The sequence below is a fragment of the Myotis lucifugus genome, unplaced genomic scaffold, assembly GCF_000147115.1.
Source record: "Myotis lucifugus unplaced genomic scaffold, Myoluc2.0 scaffold_198, whole genome shotgun sequence".
NCBI lineage: Eukaryota > Metazoa > Chordata > Mammalia > Chiroptera > Vespertilionidae > Myotis > Myotis lucifugus.
The window spans coordinates 2,149,495-2,171,670 of NW_005871246.1; the positions used below are offsets into that span (position 1 = coordinate 2,149,495).

Genomic DNA, 22,176 nt, shown 5'->3' on the forward strand with positions numbered 1-22,176 from the left:
AGTGCCCTGTTTGCAACGGAGCCGGTTGACTCACTGCAGCGTTTTAGGCTGAATTGCCCCTAAACCTTTCCCTTTGTGTGGCCAGTTTCTCCTCCAGCCCTGTTTCACGGAGGTCTTACCTGCTTTCTCCACCTGTAATTGCACTCTTTCTAGAATGTCATATAAATGAATTCCTACAGGATATGAACTTTTTGAGTCTGGCTTTTCTCACTTAGCAGGATGCATATGTAACTTGTCCATGTCATCACATGTCCTTTCCATTGCCACATGGTATTTGGTGTGGAGAGGTCACTGTTAATTAACCTGTTCACCAGCTGAAGGACATTGGGTTATATCTAGTTGTGGACAGTTACCAGCAAAGCTGTTGTAAATGTGGGTGTGCAAGTTTCTGTGTGAGCATATGTCTTTATTTCTCAACTTGGAGTGGGATTGTTGAGTCAGGAGGTAGGTCTGTGCTCTCACTTATAAGAAATTGCCAGACTTTCCCCAGAATAGCCCCTGATATAGGGACCACCTTTCCCACTGACAGATGAGGAGTCTGAGGCTTTAAGAAATCATGTAATCTGCCCAAAGCCACAGAGTGGGTACCTGACCAAACAGACATTCCCGCCATTACACAGGAACACCCATTTACTGGAGCACAGCAGCACAGCAGACAGCCCAGTTTAAAGAAAGAGAGATGGGGCAAAGAAATGGACAGGAGACTTTCTGGGCTTTAATTATAGGAGCAAACACAAGGCTGAGAAGCCAAGACCGGGAACCAGGACAGGAGAGAGCAAGCAAATGGCAATGTGGGGACCACCTGCAGGAAGGAGATGTGGACACTGTCTGCAATCTGGTGTTAAAGTGCAGGTCGGAGGCCCAGAGGCCCAGCTCAGGGCTCACCTTCAGACAGTAGAGGGACCAGGAAAGCAGCTGCCCTGGACCCCCTGAACCAAGGGGGTCCCCCACTGACTTGGCCTTCAGTTCCCTCTGAGAAGATAGAACCCAAAGACTTTGAAACCCAAGGTTTATTAGCCAGAAATCTCTGAATCTTAAATTATGGCTACAGCTCTTACATGCCTCAAAGACAGTGTGTGGAACATCAGAATGTGGACTGGCTGTAGTCTCTCTTCTCTACACTAGAATCAAATATCTGTGATTGTTTTCTCGTCTGTAAAGCAAACCTCTAACAGTCAAGTGTAGTGCCGGTTCCTTAGTTTGGAAAAAAAGTAATCTTCAACCTTAAATTCAAGAGTGCTATATGAAAATCCCTAAAATATCATCTCTGAGCCTCATTTCTGGAGAAACCAGATTGAAAAGTTTTTTTGAAGCCCTTTTCAGTCTTTTCTGTGCACTGTGTCTCCTGGGCTGGGGCACATTACAGCTGGAGGCTATGAACTTGTGTTGGAGCCCCAGCCTGTGTCCCTTTCACACTTGGAACATAGCCATGCTACTTCTCCTGGCTTTCCCATGCCTCCCAGTGGGGGTTTGTTTCTGGAGGTTCCTTTCTTTCTGCTCCTGCACAGCCTCTTAATAGTGCTCCTACAGTTGCTTGAATGACCACCAGGATTTATTTAAAGGTTCTCAAAACCTGTTGGGGGCATGGAAGGGCATGGTCAGCCTCAAAGGAGGGACACACTTCGTGGAGTGGATGTTTCCCTGTGTTAAGCTCTGGGTCGGATCTAATCATTCATTCCCTGTGTCCCATGCGGTTATCTGAAGGAGGATGAATAATTCATGGCCAAGCGCTGCTGAGCCTAATGACGCTCTAATTGGAGGTTGAGATCAGAGGCGCTAATGGCTCCTGCAGTGGGACTCTGTGGAGCGTTGACAGGAGCTCCAGGACCTTATCGACCTGTTTCCATTCTCCCGGGACTAGCTGCAGAGCAGCCTCGCTCCCCAGATGCTGGACCAAGCTGCAGGCCAATTAAAGTTATCTAGGAAGAACAGGCAACTGTTTTAAAGAGAGACAGAAAAATGACATGCCACTTCTGACTAGGCCAGTGCTGCTGCCAGATGGATGCTAGGAGGGCAGCACTGTCCACGTGCTAGGAGGGTGGCCACTGCCCAGTTGATCCTGCTGTGCCAGGGCCAGCTCAGAGGTGGGGTAGCATGTTTCTGGGGCTCCAGGGCTGCCCCACCCCCTGTTTTCAGTCTCTTCTCTGTGTGGACCTTACTTTTATTTATCAATATGACTGTGAAACTCAAGTCAGTGTCTCTGCCTTGAGAGTTTAACGCTATTGTTGTGTTTGTGATGCCATAGTTAATTAAGATTCTGTCAGCACTTTCATTATAGATTTTCTTAATGGTTTGTAACTTTCACTTTGTGAGGGGAGATGAGGCCTTACTGAACAGAGCAGAGAGGAACCAGAGGAGTGTGTGTGTGGGTGGTGCAGTTTCTTCCTTTTAAAAAATATTCAAAGGGGAAATGAGTGGATTGAAAGGTGGCAGTCAGAGAGTAGTGGACGGGGAGGCTGACCTTTTGTGAAATTGAGGAGGAAAGCTGTAGGTCCCTCTTCAGATAAGAAATATATATTTGGGCTGGTTCAGGATGGTGGCAGAGTAGGTGGATCTTGCTCACAATGCCTCCCAGAACCAAACTGGAAATTACAGCTAAATTGGGGAACAGTCACCCTGAAATACTAACTGGAGACTATCTGAAGAGGAAACTTAACCAAGGACTGCAGAAGCCACATTGAGATTGCACCTGTACAATAACTTGCACGACATACTGGTACTTGGAGTTGAGCCTCACAGTCAGCCAGCCCATGAGCTGATCCCACACACATGAACAGGCCAACAGCAATCAAGACCCAATTACAATCCACACAAGGGACATTCTTAGAGCATTCAGCTCAGAAGATAAAAGATATTGTGCCACTGAGTCCCACAGGACACTTAACTACATAAGGTCACCATATGAAGATATGGAGGCATAGCAATTCTACCTAATACATGGAAACAAACACAAAGAGACAGCTAAAATGGGGAGACCAAGAAACAGCCTCCAAATGAAAGAAAAGGAGGAATCTCTAGAAAAAGAGCTAAATGAAGTGGAGGCAAGCAATTTATCAGATATACTAGAGGCCTGGTGCATGAAATTCATGCACGGCGGGGGGATAATGTCCCTCAGCCTGGCCTGCACCCTCTCCAATCTGGGACCCCTTGGGGGATGTCCGACTGTGGGATCGGGCCTAAACCGGCAGTCGGACATCCCTCTCACAACCCAGGACTGCTGGCTCCTAACCGCTCGCCTGCCTGATTGCCCCTAACTGCTTCTGCCTGCCAGCGTGATTGCTCCCTAACTGCTCCCCTGCCGGCCTGATAGATGCCTAACCACTCCCCTGCCGGCCCAATCGCCCTCAACTGCTCTCCCCTGCCGGCCCGATCGCCCCCAACTGCCCTCCTCTGCCAGCCTGGTCACCCCCAACTTCCCTCCCCTGCAGGCCCGGTCGCCCCCACCTTCCCTCCCCTGCAGGCCCGGTTGCCCCCAACTGCCCTCCCCTGCAGGCCTGGTCCCCCCCCCAACTGCCCTCCCCTACCGGCCTGGTCGCCCCCAACTGCCATCCCCTACCGCTCTGATCGCCCACAACTACCCTCCACTCCTGGCCATCTTGTGGCGACTATCTTGTGGTGACCATCTTGTGATGATGTGGGGGCGGCCATCTTGTGATGACGTGAGGGTGTCGCACAAGGGCCACTTAGGCTTTTATTAGTATAGATAGTTCAAAGTAATGGTTATAAGGATGCTCAAGGAACTTAGTGAGAATTACAAGGAACCTCGTGGGAACTACAATGGCATGAAAAAAGGAAATAGAAACCATGAACAATAACCATTCAGAAATGAAGAATACCATATCTGATATCAAGAATACATTGGAAGGAATTAGAAGTACTGGTATATTAAATGAAGCTGACTTTGAGGACAAGGTAGAAAAAACACCCAATTAGATCAGCAAAGAAAAAAAAATTAAAAGCAGGAACATAGTTTAAGGGAACTTTGGGATAACATGAAACCTAATAGCATCTGTATCATAGGGGTACTAGAAGAAGAATAAATGAGCAAGGAATCGAGAACCTGTTTAAAGAAATAATGACAGAAAACTTCCCTAATGTGGTAAAGGAAAAAGTTACACAAGTTCAGGAAGCACAGAGACCCAATCAAAATGAACACAAAGAGACCCACACCAAGACATATCATAATTAAAATGATAAACATTAAAGATAAAGAGAGAATCTTAAAGGCAGCAAGAGAGAGACAGAAAGTTTATCTATAAGGGAGTATCATTAAGTTGTCAACAGAAACACTTCATGCCAGAAGGGATTGGCATGAAGTATTCAAAGTAGTGAAAAGAAGGACCTGAATCCAAGACTACTTTAACCAGCAAGGCTATCATTTAAAACTGAAGGCAAAATAAAGAGCTTCCCAGATTTTTTTTTTTAAAGGCTAAAGGAGCCCTAGCCAGTGTCAGCCTGCAGACTGAAAGGTCCCAGGTTTGATTCTGGTCAAGGGCAAATGCCCGGGTTGCAGGCTCAATCCCCAGTAGGGGGCGTGCAGGAGGCAGCCGATCAATGATTCTCTGTCATCATTGATGTTTCTGTCTCCCTCTCCCTTCCTCTCTGAAATCAATGAAAATAATAAAATTTTAAAAAGACTAAAGAAGTGCATTGCTGCCAAACCAACATTGCAGGAAATGTTAAAGGGACTGCTTTAAGAAAAAGAAGAAATCAAGAGAGAGAGAGAGAGAAACATAGGCAGAAAGAAAAAAATGGCAATAAATAAGTACATATTAATAGTAACCTTAAATGTAAATGGATTAAGTGCTCCAATAAAAAGATATAGGATAGTTTAATGGGTAAGAAAACATGATCCATATATATGCTGTCTACAAGAGATCCACCTCAGAGCAAAGATTCACATAGACAGAAAATGAAAGGATGGAAAAAATATTCCATGCAAATGGTAACAAACAAACAAAAAGCTGGGGAAGCAATACTTACATCTGACAAAATAGACTTCAAAACAAAGATCATAACAAGAGGCAATTAAGGTCACTACATAATACTAAAGGGATTAATCCAAAAAGAGGATATAACCCTGGTAAACATATATGCACCCAATATAGGAGCACCTAAGTATATTTTTTTAAAAAACAACTCTTGGTGGACTTTAAGGGATACGTTGACAGCAATGCAGACGTAGCAGGGGACTTGAAGAGCCCACTGACATCATTGAATAGACCCTCCAGACAAAGAAATCACCAAGGAAACAGGCCATAAATAACACACGAGGTCAGATGGACTTAATTTTTACAGAACATTTAATCATAAAGCTGAGAATATACATTCTTCTCAAGCACACATGGAACATTCTCAAAGAACCACATGTTAGGACACAAAATAAGTATTAAAAATTTCAAGAAGACTGAAATAATAATAAGCATCTTCTCAGATCACAATGCCATAAAACTAGAAATCAACTACAATAAAAAAAAAACAGAAACATTCAAACACATGGAGGCTAAATAGCATGTTATTAAACAATGAATGAGTTACCAATGAGATCAAGGAAGAAATCAAAAACTTCTTGGAAACAAATGAAAATGAACACACAACAACTCAAAATCTATGGGACACAGCGAAATCTATGGACTCAAGCAGTCCTGAGAGGGAAATTCATAGCAGTACAGGCCTACCTCAAGAAATAAGAAAAGGGCTAAAAAAAAACACAAACCAATCTAACCCTATAACTAAAAGAATTACACATAGTCCCTGGCAGGTTTTGCTCAGTGGTTAGAGTGTCAGCCCATGGACCAAAGGGTTGCAGGTTTGATTCCCAGTCAAGGGCACATACCTCAGTTGCAGATTTGCTCCCTGTCTCCCCGTCAGGAGGCATGCGGGAGTCAACCAGTCGATGTGTCTCACTTCGATGTTTCTCTCTCTCTCCCCCCTCCTCCTCCCACCCTTTTACTCTCTCTAAAAATCAATGGAAAAAATATCCTTGGTGAGGATTTAAAAAAAAAAGAAGAATTACAAAGAGAACAACAAGAGAAGCCCAGAGAAAGTAGAAGGAAGGAACTAAAAAAGATCAGAGCAGAAATAAATGACAGAGACTAAAAAAGTAATACATTAGATCAATGAAACCAAAATCTGGTTCTTTAAAAAGATAAACAAGATTGGTGATCCTTTAGTCAGACTCATCAGAAACAAAGAGAGAGGACCCAAATAAATAAAATCAGAAATGAAAGAGGAAAAAGTGACATCACAGAAATGCAAAGAATTGTAAGAAAATACTATGAACAGCTATATGCCAATAAATTGGACAACCTGGGTGAAATGGACAAATTCCTAGAAGCATACAATCTTCCAAAATTCATCAGGAAGAATCAGAAAACTTGAATAGGCCGATAATGACTGATGAAATTGAACCAGTATTCAAAACACTCCTAGCAAACAAAAGTCCTGGACCAAATTCAAAGAGCTAACACCTACTCTTCAAACTATTCAAGAGGAGGGAAGACTTCCAAGCTCTTTTTACAAGGCCAGCACTATCCTAATTTCAAAATCAGATAAAAACACTACCAAGAAAGAAAATTACAGGCCAGTATTCCTGATGAACATAGATGCTAAAATTCTTAACAAAATATTAGCAAATCATATACAGCAATACATTCAAAAGATGACCAAGTGGGATTTATTACGGAGATGCAAGGCTAGTACGATATTCTCAAATCAATAAATGTGATACATAACATAAACAAAATGAAGGATAAAAAACACATCGTATCAACAGAAAAAGCATTTGACAAAATCCAGCACCCATTTATGATAAAGGCTCTCAGCAAAGTGGGAATAGAAGGATCATACCTCAACATAATAAAGGCAATATATGACAAGCCTACAGCCAACGTCATACTCAATGGGCAAAAACTAAAAGCATTTCCCTTAAGATCAGGAGCAAGACAGGGATGTCTGCTTTCACCACTCTTATTCAACATAGTACTGGAAGTTCTAGTCATAGTGATCAGACAAGAAGAAAAACAATGAAAGGCATCCAAATTGGAAAGGAGGAAGTGAAACTGTCATTATTCGCAGGTGGCATGATATGGTACATAGAAAAACATAAAGACTCCACCACAAAACTGCTAGATTTAATAAATTAATTCGGCATAGTAACAGGATACAAAATTAACATCACAAATCAATGGCATTTTTATACACCAATAATGAATTCTCATAAAGAGAAACTAAAAAACAATCCCATGTACCATTGCTACAACAACAACAAAAATGAGATACCTAAGAGTAAACTTAACCAAGGAGGTAAAAGACCTGTACTCAGAGAACTATAGGACTTTGGAAAAAGAAATAGAGGAAAATACAGACAAGTGGAAGCATATACTGTATTCATGGATTAGAAGAAATAATATTAAAATGTCCATACTACCCAAAGTAATCTACAGTTTCAACTCAATTTCTATTAAAATACCAACAGCATATTTCACAGACCTAGAACAAATATTGCAAAAATATATATGGAACAAAAAAAGATCCCAAATAGCCTCAGCAATCTTGAGAAAGAAGAACAAAGTTGGAAGAATCGTAATACCAGATATCAACCTATACTACAAAGCCATTGTAATCAAAACAGCCTGGAATTTTCCAAGAATAGTCATGTAGACCAATGGAACAGAACAGAGACCCCAGAAATCAACTCACACCATTATGGTCAATAAATATTTAACAAAGGAGGCAAGAGCATACAATGGAGTAAAGACAGTATGTTCTATAAATGGTGTTGGGAAAATTGGACAGGTACATGCAAAAAAATGAAACTACACTATCAACTTACACCATGCACAAGAATAAACTCAAAAAGGATAAAAGACTTAATTAAATGTAAGTCGCAAAACCATAAAAATCTTAAAAGAAAATATAGGCAGTAAAATCTCAGACATCTCACGTAGTAGTATTTTCATCAATACATCAATACATCTCCTAGGGCAAGAGAAACAAAGGGAAAAATAAACATTTCAAACTAAAAAGCTTCTGCACAGCAAAAATAAATAGAAAAGGGAGCCCAATGTATAGTATAGAGGAACATATTTGCCAGTGATATCTCTGATAAGGGATTAATTTCCAAAATATATAAGGAACTCATACAACTCAACACCAGGAAAACAAACAACCAAATTAAAAATGGGCAGAGGACCTGAATAGACACTTCTCCAAACTGGACAATAGACATGAAAAAATGCCCGGCCAGCATGGCTCAGTGGTTGAGCATTGATTTATGAACCAGGAGGTCACAGTTCGATTCTCAGTCAGAGCTTATGCCCGGGTTGCAGGCTCGATCCCTAATGTGGGGCATGCAGGAGGCAGCTGATCAATGATTCTCTCTTATCATTGATGTCTCTCCCTCTCCCATCCTCTCTGAAATCAATAAAAATATATCTTTTTAAAATGCTCAGAATCACTAATCATCAGAGAAATGTAAATTAAAACTACAATGAGGTATCACCTCACACCGGTCAGAATGGCTACCATCAATAAATCAACAAACAACAAGTGGTGGCGAGGATGTAGAGAAAAGGGAACCCTAGTATACTGCTGGTGGGAATGCAGACTAGTGCAGCCACTGTGCAAAACAGTAGGTTATTTTCTTAAAAAATTAAAAATGGAACTGCCATTTGACCCAGCCATCTCACTTCTAGGAATCCTGAAACACACTTATCAGAAAGAATAAATGCACTCTTATGTTCATAACAGTGTTGTTTACAATAGCTAAGATCTGGAAACAGCCCAAGTACCCATCAATAGAGGCAAATTGTCCCTGTGGGAGTTCAACCAGGAGACTGATTGCTTGCTATGACATGCTAACCACCAGCGGGCAGTGCAGAATGAAGTAAGGCCCCAGCCTGCAGCCAGGGAAGGGAGGCCCTAGCCGGCAGCCAGAAGGCCCCGATCAGCCCTGATTGCCAGCCAGGCCTAGGGACCCAATCCATGCACAAATTTTGTGCACCGGGCCTCTAGTGTGGCTATGAAAAAGCAAGATCTCTTTCTTTTTTTTTTTGGTTCCCAAGTTCTATTCAAGAACTCATACAAAATTTGTCAGATAAATGAGCTTTAACCCTCATCTTCCTCCTCTTCTTCATCCTGGTTTATCTGGAAGTAAAACAATTCGTAACTCTCTTTGCTGTTAGGAACTACGTGCAACCAGTCACGTAGGTTATTCTTCTTCAAATATTTTTTAGTGCAATATTTCAAATATCTTTTGGAAAAAGGCACCTCAGATGTTACAGTGATCTTACTCTTGCTTCTTTCAATGGTTACAACCCCTCTGCCGAGATTCCCAGCTTTTCCATTCACTTGGATTCTCTCCTGAAGAAACTGCTCAAAGTTGGCAGAGTCCATGATTCCACCTTTATGGGGTGGGTGCAGTGAAGGGTGAACTTCAGAACCTGCTTCTTTTTTTTGCCCCCCTTCGCCACGAGCTTTTTCACGGAGCTATGGCGGCTGCGGAGGCAGAAAGAAGATCTCTTAACTTTTGTGACAGCATGGATAGACCTGGGGATTATTATGCTAAGCACCTGGAAAGCAGGGAAGCTCACGCCCCTTCCCCATACCTGCCCTAGGCATCTCTTCCATCTAGATATTCAGAGGTTGTAGGCTTTATAACAAACTGATCTTTTAGTAAGTAAACTGTTTTCCAGAGTTCTCTGAGCCGCTCTAGCAAATGATTGAACCCAGGAGGAGGTTGTGGAAACCTCTGATTTGTAGCCAAGTTGGACAGACACTGTGGGTAACACCACTTATGACTAGCAGTCACTGAAGTGACCCACTAACAGTTATGGGACTGAGCTCTTAACCTTCTCCACATGTGCCCCCAACAGCTACTGCAGATGGTCGGGCATGGCTGAGATGGCACACACCTCCCCTGTCCTGGCAGACCCAGGAGGACTCCCTCAGCCACACACCTCTCTCTGGTCTCAGGGACTATATGGAGCCTCTGCTTCCTTCCTTCTGGGGAGATGAGCTCCCAGCTTACAACTGAGGAGGCGTCGCTGTCGGAGCGCACTCAGGCTGAGCCAGTGTCCACTGCTGCTCAGACAGGCTGCTCGGAAGGAAGGGGGTGAGAAGCAGGCTTTCATTTCTGAGTGAGGCAGTTGGTCCTGCTTCAGATTCTGCACTTAAGTTGACGAAATGCCTCCTGATGAAATAACCACATTCTGCCTGACTCCTTAAGGTGTGTTTATGGAACTCTTTATCTCTGGCAGGTACTTGTAGAAATCATATCTGACCAGTCTCAGAGGGCAATCAATCATTTTCCAGTATCTGATGTTTTCTTCGTATTCGGGCTAATCACCCTGCCCAGCACTGTATCACCCTTGCTCAAGCAGCAAGAAAGATCTTACTGATACAGATTCGAGAGCATTGTCAGCTCCATATGGCCTGTGGCAGTGCCGGGGGCACGGGGTCAGTGTGGCCTGAGTGTCCTCCTGCGTGGCCTCAGCCCTGCCTCTCACACATGCGGCCTTTGTCTTCTGCATATTATCTGCCCAATTTCTCCCTTGAGCCCTTTGTTCTATGGCTTTTACACATACACTTACTGTAATTATACCAACACTCTAGTCACTAAGGGCTAAAACCAAGGTCAGCCTACTGAAGTTTGACCATGAAACACGAGTGACTAGGAGCATCTGGAGACCTTGGACCCCCGGCCCGGGTGAGTGTCCCAGCAGTCCGGGCTGTGGCCCTTGCTGGGAGCTCTGGTCACTCTGCCGGTGTGTCTGTCAGTCCTCTTCAAACTATGAGGTCCAGGGAGGAGCAGTGTAGATGACAGGAGTTAAACTTGTCACTGAAACGAGAGATTGACAAAGAAAGGCATTATTTAATCTAGAAAAGATAATGACCTTGGAGTCAACTGGAAACCAAATTTAGAGTGTGCAGAATGGCAGCTGGTCTTGACTGCGCCCAGGGGCAGGCTGAGCCATCAGCAGGAGAAGCATAGCTTGTGACGTCAGAGCGGGCTGGGCTTGGTCCCACCTCCACATTCACAAGCTAGTCCTTTTCTCTGGTCCCGATGTCTTATCTCTACACTAGGCTCTCTTGAGTCCTGAATGTCCTTAATGCCTGTATAACCACAGACTCCAAGTATATGTACAACTAAGAAGAGATAGGAGGGCACATGCCGTACGATTTCTTTTATATGAAACTAGAGGCCCTCGTGGCCCCGTGGCCCCTCCCCCCACCCACTGGTTGTTCCAGAAGGTCTGCCGTCTGGTCTAATTAGCACATTAGCTCTTTATTATATAGGATTTCCAGAGCAGGCAAATTCATAGAGACAGAAAGCGGATTAGTGGTTACTGGGGGTAAGGGGCTAGAGGTGGGAAGTGATTGCTGATGGACATAGGCTTCTTCTGGGGTGGTGACAATATCTGGAACTAGATGGTGATGATGATTGCTAAATGCCACTGAATTGCCACTCTATAATGATCAATTGTATCTTATATGGATTTCACTTTAATTTGGAAACCAAAAAAAAAGCGGGGCGGTGGGAGGATGCTGGTCTGTCTGCTTCCAGCTGGGACCTGATACAGAGTACTGACCAGAGTTGAGGAAAAAGTCCTCCAGAACATGGAGAGCTCACCATAGCCATAGGGCCCAGGCCTCGCCCCTGAAGCTCAGGTGCAGGAGACAGGCCAAGGAGAATAGGACGGTGCTGTTTTACAGAAGACTGACAGCCAACCTTGTGAAGAGTTTGGATCCGGGACATGAATCAAATTGCAGAGTTTGCTGACCTCACTTCTGGGGACATTTATCCCCTGAGAAATCCTCATTGATTTCAGCGGTTATAATAAAGGCTTTAAAACCTTGAAGTGAATTTGCATAGATGCTGGGAGTTTGGTCTTGGAACCTTGGTTATGCCTTAGTCATTTATTACAGTAGCTGTGGGACACATTCAAGCCACCTGCCTTACCTTTGTAGGTTTGAAGTTTGATTGTAAGCTGGCCCACTATGCTGGGGCCTTTGAGTGGGATGAAGACACTGATCAGACCATGGGTGCCTAAGAATAAACCAGAATGCCAGAGATATTATCCCACTGCCATGAGGATCCTTGCTCAACGCCCAACTTTCAGCATCAGTGCCTCTTGGGATCTTTTCTGGACAGGTGCGCTTCAGTGCCCTTACTGCTCAGCCAGGTACAAGTAGAAGCCGTGCCTACATCCCGCCGGGGTGCAGGGGGCCTTCCTAGGATGAACTGAAGGCTCTGGAGCAGTGGTCGCCAACCTTTCAGACCTCAGACCACCAGTGGTCCACAGACCACCAGTTGGTGACCGCTGCTCTGGAGCATTCAGTCTCGCCTTGCACACTGTTGGCAACTGTGAGCACTGAGCACTGGCTGCTGCTGCGGCAGGGTGGGCGCCCGCTGCATGCTCCCAGGTCTTCTCTGTGAGTGATGTCCAGGCAGGATCTGAGAGCGACAGGTGTATAGCCCTCTCCTTTGGAATCCCTCTGACTCCATCTTCTTTCTCTCATATTTCTCCTCTCATTGCAGGTTCTGTGGGGACCCCGCTGCCAGGCGTTGAGGTACGAATTGTCTCAGAAAACCCACAGAAGGAGGGCTGCCCCTACATCCTCCACGCGGAAGGAAACGAGAAGGACACCAGGGTGAGCCACTCTGTCTTCTGTGGTGGCACATGAGCGTTGCACGGTCATGACCACCCAGCAGGCCAGTCACAGAGGTTTGGGTCTCTGTGCTCTGGAGGTGGAATCCCCACTGCTTGGGGTTGGCCCTCCTGGATGGTGGGGATGCTGGCTGGTATTTACCAAGGGTGCCACTGTGAACAGTGTGAGAGGGCAACCAAGGCCCAGCTGTGCCCCAATCTCCAGTGCTCTGCCTGGCTTCTCCCTGGGCTCCATGCACTGGTGTTACTTTGAGGTGGGTCATGACCGCATTGGCTAAGGACAACTCAAGTTAAAACAGAAGTCACTGCAGGTGGGATCTGGTTAAAAATTCTGTGCTGGCAGGACCCTGGTGCCTACTCAGAGTGACGCCAACACACACTTCCGGGGCAGGTGTGGCCATGCCAGGAGCCTCGCTAAGGCTCTTTGGGCAGGTCCACAGGACCCTTTGAACTAAGGTTACCCATTTCAACTGAAGTCACTGGTGGTGCTCTCTTAGTTTCTATGTGATTCTAAAATTCACAAGAGTGAAGCAGAAACTGTCCATTGTCTTATTTCAGTGAAGATTTTAATAGCTACAGATGTGCTAGTCATAAGTGAAGGGGAGTCACAGAAAAGTTTAGGATTAGTGGGAAGTGGAATGTTTATTTCAAGGGAAATGATGTTCATCCTGGCTAGTTTGGCTCAGTGCAGGGGTGGGCAAACTTTTTGACTCGAGGGCCACAATGGGTTCTTAAACTGGACCAGAGGGCCGGAACAGAAGCATGGATGGAGTGTTTGTGTGAACTAATATAAATTCAAAGTAAACATCATTACATAAAAGGGTACGGTCTTTTTTTTTTTTTTTAGTTTTATTCATTTCAAACGGACCGGATCTGGCCCGCGGGCCGTAGTTTGCCCACGGCTGGCTCAGTGGATAGAGCTTTGGCCCTCGGACTGAAGGGTCACAGGTTTGATTCTGGTTACTGCACGTTACCTCGGTTGTAGGCTCGATCCCCAGCACCAGTTGGGGCACGTGCATGAGGCAAACAATTGATGTGTCTCACATCATTGTTTCTCTCTGTGTGTCTCTCCCCCTCCCTCCCACTCTCTCTAAAAAAATCAATGGAAAAATATCCTCAGGTGAGGATTAACCCCTCCCCCCCAAAAAAAAAGAAGAAAGGAAATGATTTTCTCTACAGCTGATATCCATACTAGACATCACCTATGATTGATTTCTGTTTCTCAGAGGTTTCAAAAGATGACAGTAGTGAGTCCTTATTGCAGCTTATCCTTCTTCATGAGCACTGCTGGGCTGGTCAATCCCCCTCTGCACCTCATGTGCCAGGAGGGGCTGGGTGCAGGCCATGCTCTATTGGCCCCAGTTTCCACATCTGAAATGGGAGGACTGAGGAGATTGTTGTTGAATGTTTTTGTGGGTGCAAATAGGTGGAATTTGGATGCTTTAAAGTATAATTTATGGAAATCTTAGAATGATGTCAAAAAGTAGGCATTCTGTTTACCCAAGAACACCTCTTACCTGGGCCCTCGCCAGGTTCTCACTCTCTCAGCCTCTGTTCCCAGATGTGCTAACATCTAGACACAGTCTTGCCCCTCCACTACCACCCTGAGGGTCCGAGCCATTGCTGTCACTCCCTGACCACCCTCTGCCAGGGCTCTTGCCTCTGCCCTGCTGGTCCAAGGCGTCAGCCACACCCATACCATGGGGTCCTTTTCTGGCTCTCAGCCTGTGCCCTGCACTGCCTCCCAATACCGCCGCCTCCTCGTGGACTCCCGCTTATCCCCTGGTCACCAGCCCTCCCTGCATTTGATGACTGCCTCCCCCATGGATGCTTAGCCTGTGTGCCAGGTCAGGAATGGCCAGCGGAGAATTCAGGCCAGGCTGTGGGCTCCAGGGACACTGCTCATCAGGAGGTCCCCAACAGAGAGGAACAGTGTGGATTTGTGGATCCATCAGATGCTAGTGACACAAGCAGCAGGATCCATGACTACTGCCTCCGCCAGGTGCCAATCGCCTGATGGCTCGGCCTCCATGTGCACCTGTTCTACTGGAAGTCGCAGGGATGCTGCCAGAGAGAAAGGGTAGGGGGGAAGCATCTCCCTCCTAAATGATGATACAATTTAAGTAACTCGCACCTGTGGTGGCAGGCAGCCGGCCATCTGACAGCTCCTCTCCCGTCTTTGATTGTTTCCATCTACAGAGAGTTGTGCACAGAAACTTGCTTAAAATAGAAAAAGCCGCAGCCCTGGCCCAGAGCGCTTGACAACCAGGGAGAAGGAAGCAAACATTCCACAGGTTGGGGGCTCCAGGGGAATGGGTGCCACTGGCTAGGGCTCTGAGGGGCCATGGAGATAGGAGGGGGCATAAGGGAGCTGGGTCTGGTCCTCCCTGCATGGTGAGTTCCGTACAGATACACCCCAGCTGTCTAAATGTGAACATAAGGGGATTTGGCACTCATGAGGGTGTGTTCTAGAACATTTTCAACTCAGTGAAGGGATCGGAGGACAGACAGTCCAGACTGTAGCTGCCCTGATGGCCGCATGGAGTCTCAGGGCCCCTCCATGGGAAGACACACCAGAGGGCCTGTTGTCCCACACAGGGGTTTGGCCCTGGACCTAGTGTTTAGTCTTGTGACCAGTGAGGCTGTGCTCGGCAAAGGCCACCTCTGGGGTAACCAGGGCCACAGGAGGGACCCCTGGTTAAGTCCCGGCTGCAGGGCCCTGCCTCTTTCTCCCTATGCCTTTCTTGAAGGTGGCCCCGCCATGGCACTGTTTGCTTGACCCCACCTTCAGTGCAGTAGGACACTTGCTCTCGAGGTTGTTACCTTCAAGGGCCGCAGATCAGAAACGGGCTTTGGGGTCTCACTCATGGGTAGAGTGACACCTCCCTCCTGTGTTTGATGGCATTTGTCAATCTATCTTTAGCCTTTAAAAGTGGAGACTCAAAGTCCTCTCCCCCCAAGACTTTGTAGAGTATGAATGAAGCAGTGCTCAGGCAGTTGCCTACATGGAACTTTCCATCTGGGCCTCCCGCTCTGTGAGATGTGGCCTCAGCTCCCAGCAGATCACAGCTGCGCTTCTGTGTCTGTACCAGCCCATCAGCACTGCAGCGTGCAGGATGAGCCACGGGCAGGGTTAGGCCTGAAGGCATGCAAACTGAGGCCCCGGCCATCCTGAAGAAACTCATTTTAGTCCATTTCAGTGGCATGTTGCAGCGGAAACAGGAACTAGCACTGGCCTCGTTGGGGACCATGGTTACTAATAAGAAAAGGAGGAAGCTACGATACCCGTGGACTGTCGGTGTAGGGTGGCCTCATGCTGCAGGAGGCTGCAGTCTGCTCAGTTCCTACACGGATTGTGAACCTGCTGCTGAAAATTGTTGATACTGTCTCTGAAACAGAGATTTGCCAAGCAAAACCCTTCCAGTTCCTGTCTGATACACTATAAGTTCCCAGTTAGTGCAGCCCAAACTGGTAAGGACTGACTCTTTAATGTTCATAAGTTAGGAAGGCTGAGATGATTTTTTTCAAGTGGTTTGTTTGTTTTTTACTTTTAATTGGTAATAAATTTATAGGAAAGTTGCAAAAATAATAGTACAAAGAACACCTACACACCCCTCACCCAGATCACTTACTGTTAATACCCACTGTTCTTTCTCCACACACAGGATTCCTCTGCGCGTGCGCCATGGCCCTTCACCCAAAACACCCACAGTGCAGCAACCGTAGCACAGGACCAGCATCTTATCCAACCTCTCCCACGCTGTGGTGTTCCCCTTGTGTACTGACCTCATGATGTCACATGTAGCACCTTTCTCCACTGCAGGTTCAGTCTGGGGCAGGTGTTTCCCTGGCTTGTCCTGAGGACAGGTCTTGAAGCAGGCCCGTGCACCTGGATGATAGGCATGATGTCCGTGCAGGTAGCAGTTACCAAAGAGAGAAGTGCCTACTGAGCGGAAGTGTGCCGCGTGGTGACGGTGAGCGTACAGCGAACGAGGAGGTTCAGGGAGGACATCACGGAGAACTCCCTGGAGCCAGCCTGCTGTGGGAACTGTGGCCTCAGCCTCTCCCAGCCGTTCCTTCCTTTCATCCAACTAGCACATGAGGAGACCCCTCTGGGCTGGACACCAACCCTCATGTTGCTGCCAAGATCAGCAGACAGGTCTCAGCAGTAATGGCACCCATCCTGGCAAACGCAGCGTGGGGTTAGGTGTCCCGCAGGCCATGCAGAACTTCCCAGACAACAGGAGACCCCTGTTAACTCCTACAGGCCCAGAGCAAGGGGTTCTCACAAGCCCACATCACCCAATAGCTGTGCTGCCTGAGGGCCAGGTATATATGTGTCAGGAGGGCAACTTGTCCTGGGTGCCCCACAGAATACAGCCTGGGCTCACTGTGGGATGTTATGCAGTGACACCCTCGTGTCTCCATGTCCCTGAGTGTGTGGCTGCCCTGGCTGACCAGCACCCCAGCAGCTCAGTTGTCCCTGTTGTCTGTGGCTCTGCTGCCAGCACTTCCTGATTCTTGCAACTTTGGTGGGACTTCAGGCACTAGTAGAGCGGGCACCCTCCCCCACTAGGAGGTTCTCTGGCACCATTTGAACTAGATCCACCTTCGAGGCTTCCTCTGGCTGCGCCCTCCCTGCTGGGCTGGGTTAACGCATGGCTTTGTTTGCTGCCATGCATCTTTCATGTGCTGCAGCCTCCAGCTGGCTCCTGCCTGTAAACTCTGCACGTCGCACACTCTCTTTATTTTTTTATTTTTTTGAAATTGCTTGCTTACATGAGAGCCGATCACCAGCCAGCAACAATGGGGTCCATCAGCAGATAAAGGGCTTCACAGCTGTATGTAACACAGAGGATAGCCAGTCCTCCGCACAGAATCATCTCCTCTTGCTGATGATGCAGAGACCCATGTGGATGTGCATTGGCTAGAGCAGGACAGGTGCTGTGAGCTCTGTTTCCTTTTATTTCTTCTTAAAAATTAATTATCTCATATCTTATCCATATGCAGGCTGTCACTCTGGACAGCAGACTGCTCTGTTGCCTCTCCTCCCCACGCCACCAGCATCTCCAGTCCCCTCCCCTGTCACGGCCATCTGTCGCTACGTGTGCCGCCAACTGCTGCACGTGACCCATAGTGGGGCCTGGAACGCTCTGCCCCACGATGGTAATGGTGCCTTCCCCACAGACGCACTCACTTCAGACAAACAGCTGACAGTTCCATCCCTCGAGTTGTGATGGAGTCCATCACCTCTATCAGGGCCAGGTAGGAGGCAGCATGACCCGAAAGAGAGAATCACATTTGTCACCCTGATGTTCCAGGTGACTTCCTGAGAGCACTCAGCGGCCCTGTGCCTCTCTTTCCAGCTGTCAACCAGAGCTTGCCCCCAAATACCCTTTGCTCTGAAATACAAGGCAAGAAGTCCCACCTTCCTCCCATTGGCTCATCCCTATGTGGGTGGCCAGTTCTTTCTGGTCTAAGCAGTAGGCAATGCTTTGCTGGGCGGCCCTTCATCAGGATACAAGGGGAGCCCACAGTCAAGGAGGGGCCATTAGGGACAGGTGCTGTACCTTGTGTACTGCACCTGCTCACCAGCCTGGATTCCGGCACCTTCTTCTAGTATGCCCTCCACCACAGAGGGGCAGAGCTGTCTTCTCATGAATCGGGCAGGTGTCAGGGGTTCCACCTGTTTCGAGCAACACCTGCCGCTGATAGAGGAGAGTGCAGTGCTGCTTCCAGCAGGTCACTAGGCCAGTGGAACATGGGTCAGAGTTGGGGCAGGCACTGCAGTCTGTGAGAGTGGGATTCAGGCTGCTTCAGATGAGGAAGTGTTCATTCTTGTGTTGGCAGCTCTCAGGCATGGCGCTGGTCATAGTAAGTGGAGAGGCCCTCACTCAATCGATGTTCCTGTAGGCACAAAGACGGGGAGTCCCTTGTGAACACAGCCTAGATTTTTATTGCCGTGTGGAAAGCAGGTGTGGCATGAAGTCATGTGAGACTGCCAGGCACCCAGGGTCTGGCTGCGTGCCCATACAACCTGCACCCGAAACACCCTCAGGAACAGCTGGTCCCCAGAGCTTGGGGAGTGGGCCCCACTGACCACCCACCCAGCCCTGCTTCTTGTCCTAGCACATGAGGGTGTGAAACCCAAGTGGTTCTGAGGAGTCCCAGCAGAAACCCCTTCAGGGCTCTGGCTCTGTGCATGGCCTGGTGACATGAGTGATAGATTTTAGTTGAAGGCAGTGTTTGCTGTTATACACTGCTAGAGGTCCGCTGCATGAAATTCATGCACGGGTGCGGTCCGGTGCATGAAATTCATGCACGGGTGCGGTCCCTAGGCCTGGTTGGCGATCAAAGCGCGAGTGTCTGGCGTGGAAGGGCAGGTCCCAGCTGACCTCTGGGCCCTGGGCAGCCCCCGCGTGCTCCCCTCCGCCTGAGTCATGGCGCCTGAGTTTCCATACAGAGATGCGGTGAGCACTGCCAGACAACGCAGGCTGGGGCACAGGGTGGGCCTCTGGGCCGCCCAGCAGCGCCGCACAGAAGCCAGGCGGGCAGCACGCTCTCTCCTGGCCGGCCTCGCAGACCAGCTCCTGCGTGAACCCACAGGGAGCCCAACTGGCGCCCCTGCAGTCCCGGTGGCTGCGGCCCAGCTCACCGGAGGGTGCAGGGCAGGCTGGGTGCGGGGAGGGGGGTGGGGGGTAGGAGGGCGGAGGGGGCTCCCCAGCATGGGAGCCCTGGTATCCCAGGGGAGGGAAGCAGGGGGAGTGAGAGCAAGCTCAGGGACACCCCACATTCTCACCACATCTCTGTCCCCACCACCCCAGCCCCCAGATAGCCAGTGAGAGGTCGCAGCCCCCCACCCGGGTGCCGCAGGGGGTTGGTTGCCACCACTCACCCCCACTTCCCCATCCCAGCCCAGGGCCCAGCCCCAATTGGGCTTTCAGGGCCTGCCTGCCGCTGGTCACCCTCTGTGGGGCGATCGGCAGGGCAACCGGGCCCCTGCTTGCACCTGCCTTGGCCTGCTGTCGCCCACTTACCTGCTTCCCCGTCCCGCTGCAGTCCCGCTCTCATTGGGGCCCATCGGGCCGGCAGCACCTCCACTGCTGCCTGCTGCCAGCACTGCATCGCCGACACCCACCATGTTCCGCACCACACCCTGGTGGTCAGCACACGTCATAGCAAGCAGTTGAACTCCCGGTTGAACAGTTTGCACATTAGGCTTTTATTATATAGGACTAGAGGCCCGGTGCACAAAAATTTGTGCACTCGGGGGGGAAAGGGGGGGTCCCTCAGCCCGGCCTGTGCCCTCTCGCAGTCTGGGACCCCTTGAGAGATAATGACCTGCTAGCTTAGGCCTGCTCCCGGACACGCCGATTGGGGGGTTGCAGCGACACCCCCTGTCATGCACAGAGCAGGGCCGATCAGGGGGTTGGGGCGCTGCCCCTTGTCATGCACAGAGCAGGGCCCATCAGAGGTGTTGGGGATCCGCACCCTGTCACACACAGAGCGGGGCCCATCAGGGGGTTGAGGAGCTCCCCCCAGTCACGCACAGAGCAGGGCCGATCAGGGGGTTGAGGAGCTCCCCCCTGTCACTCACAGAGTAGGGCCAATAGGGGAGTTGGAGCACCGCCCCCTGTCACACACAGAGCAGGACGGATCAGGGGGTTGGGGCGCTGCCCCCTGTCACACACAGAGCAGGGCCCATCAGGGGGTTGAGGAGCTCCCCCCTGTCACTCACAGAGTAGGGCCGATAGGGGAGTTGGGGCACCGCCCCCTGTCACAGAGCAGGGCGGATCAGGGGGTTGGGGCGCCGCCCTCTATCACCCACAGAGCAAGGCCGATCAGGGGGTTGGGGCGCCGCCACTGTCACACTCAGGGCAGGGCCGATGGGGAGGTTATGGCTCTACCCTGTCACACACAGAGCAGGGCCCGTGGGGGGAGGTTGGGGCGCCGCCCCCTGTCACACACAGAGCCGCAGGGCGATCAGGGGGTTTGGTCACTGCCCCCTGTCACGCTGATCCCGGTGCCGGGAGGCCTCGCTGCTCCGCTGATCCCGGTGCCGGGAGGCATATTACCCTTTTACTATATAGGATAGAGGCCTGGTGCACAGGTGGGGGCCGGCTGGTTTGCCCTGAAGGGTGTCCTGGATCAGGGTGGGGGTCCCCACTGGGGTGCCTGGCCAGTCTGGGTGAGGGGCTGAGGGCCGTTTTCAGGCTGGTGGGTGACTGAAGCTCCCAACCGCTCCTTTTTTTCTTTTCTTTTTTATTCTGGGCCAGCTTTAGCTCTGAGGCCTCGGCTGCTGAAAGCAGGTTTCTGGCCTTTGTTTACCTTCTGTATTTGAAACAATGTTGCGGTCCTGCTGGCTGAAGCCTGGCTGACTAAAGCAGGTTTCTGGGGTTTGGTTTAGCTTCTATATTTGTTACAATGTTTCTTAGAGTTGCAGCTCAGAGGCCGGCAAGGCAGGCGGGGAAGCTTGGCTTCCTCCATCACTGAAGCAAGCAAGCCTCCCTGTTCGCGTCAGCTGCCTGGCTGCCAGCCGCCATCTTGGTTGGCATTTCATTTGCATATCTCCCTGATTAGCCAATGGGAAGGGTAGCGGAGGTACGGCTAATTACCATGTTTCTCTTTTATTAGATAGGATTTTAGTTTATTATTTCTCTCTGATATTTTTCTCAGGCCATTCTCCTTCTGGTTTATCTTCACTCTTGATATCCCATCATACCCTTGTCTCTAAAATTTACATCAACCACCAATATTAATTTGGCCTTACTGTCAAGGTCTGTCCAATAGTTAGTATGACATAAGCAAATGTGTAATAGGTGTGTGAGTGTTTAGAGCTCTATCTGGTGATTCATTTTTCCCTCTCCCCCAAGAAATGAAAATGCCTTGTCTTTTTTAGCATAAAGAAAATGATGACAGCCCTAGCCGGTTTGACTCAGTGGATAGAGCGTCAGCCTGAGGACTTAAGGGTCCCAGGTTCAATTCCGGTCAAGGGCACATGCCTGGGTTGCGGGCTTGATCCCCATTAGGGGACGTGCAGGAGGCAGCCAATCAATGATCCTCTGTCATCATTGATGTTTCTATCTCTCTTTCCCTCTCCCTTCCTCTCTGAAATCAATAAAGATACATTAAAAAAAAAAAAGAAAATGATGACAGCCCTAGCCAGTTTGGCTCAGTGGATAGAGTGTCAACCTGTGGACCGAAGGGTCCCAGGTTCAATTCCAGTCAAGGACACGTACCTTGGTTGCAGGCTCTTCCCCACCCCAGGCCCTGGTCGGGGTGCGTGCAGGAGACAACTATCTAATTGATGTGTTTCTCTCACATCAATATTTCTGTCTTTCCTTCTCTCTTCCACTCTCTCTAAAAATCAATGGGAAAAATATCCTCAGGTGAGGATTAAAAAAAAGAAAGAAAGAAAATCATGACAGCCTGGCTGGCATGGCCCAGTGGCTGAGCGTCTATGAACCAGGAGATCACAATTGGATTCCCGGTCAGGGCACATGCC

At 48.7% G+C, this 22,176-nt stretch overlaps 1 protein-coding gene and 1 pseudogene across 4 annotated transcripts in view; one reads left to right on the forward strand and one right to left on the reverse strand.

Annotated features, from left to right (window-relative positions):
• The window catches only part of ACSF3 (acyl-CoA synthetase family member 3), a 71,153-nt gene that overhangs the window by 26,460 nt on the left and 22,517 nt on the right, over positions 1 to 22,176 (forward strand). For all 4 annotated transcript variants that reach the window (XM_023761099.1, XM_023761101.1, XM_006097356.3 and 1 more), the window contains exon 6: positions 12,542 to 12,654. In XM_023761099.1, the coding sequence (XP_023616867.1) occupies positions 12,542 to 12,654 (113 nt within the window). The remainder of the gene's footprint in view (positions 1 to 12,541; positions 12,655 to 22,176) is intronic.
• Positions 9,045 to 10,429, reverse strand: LOC106698573 (annotated as a pseudogene).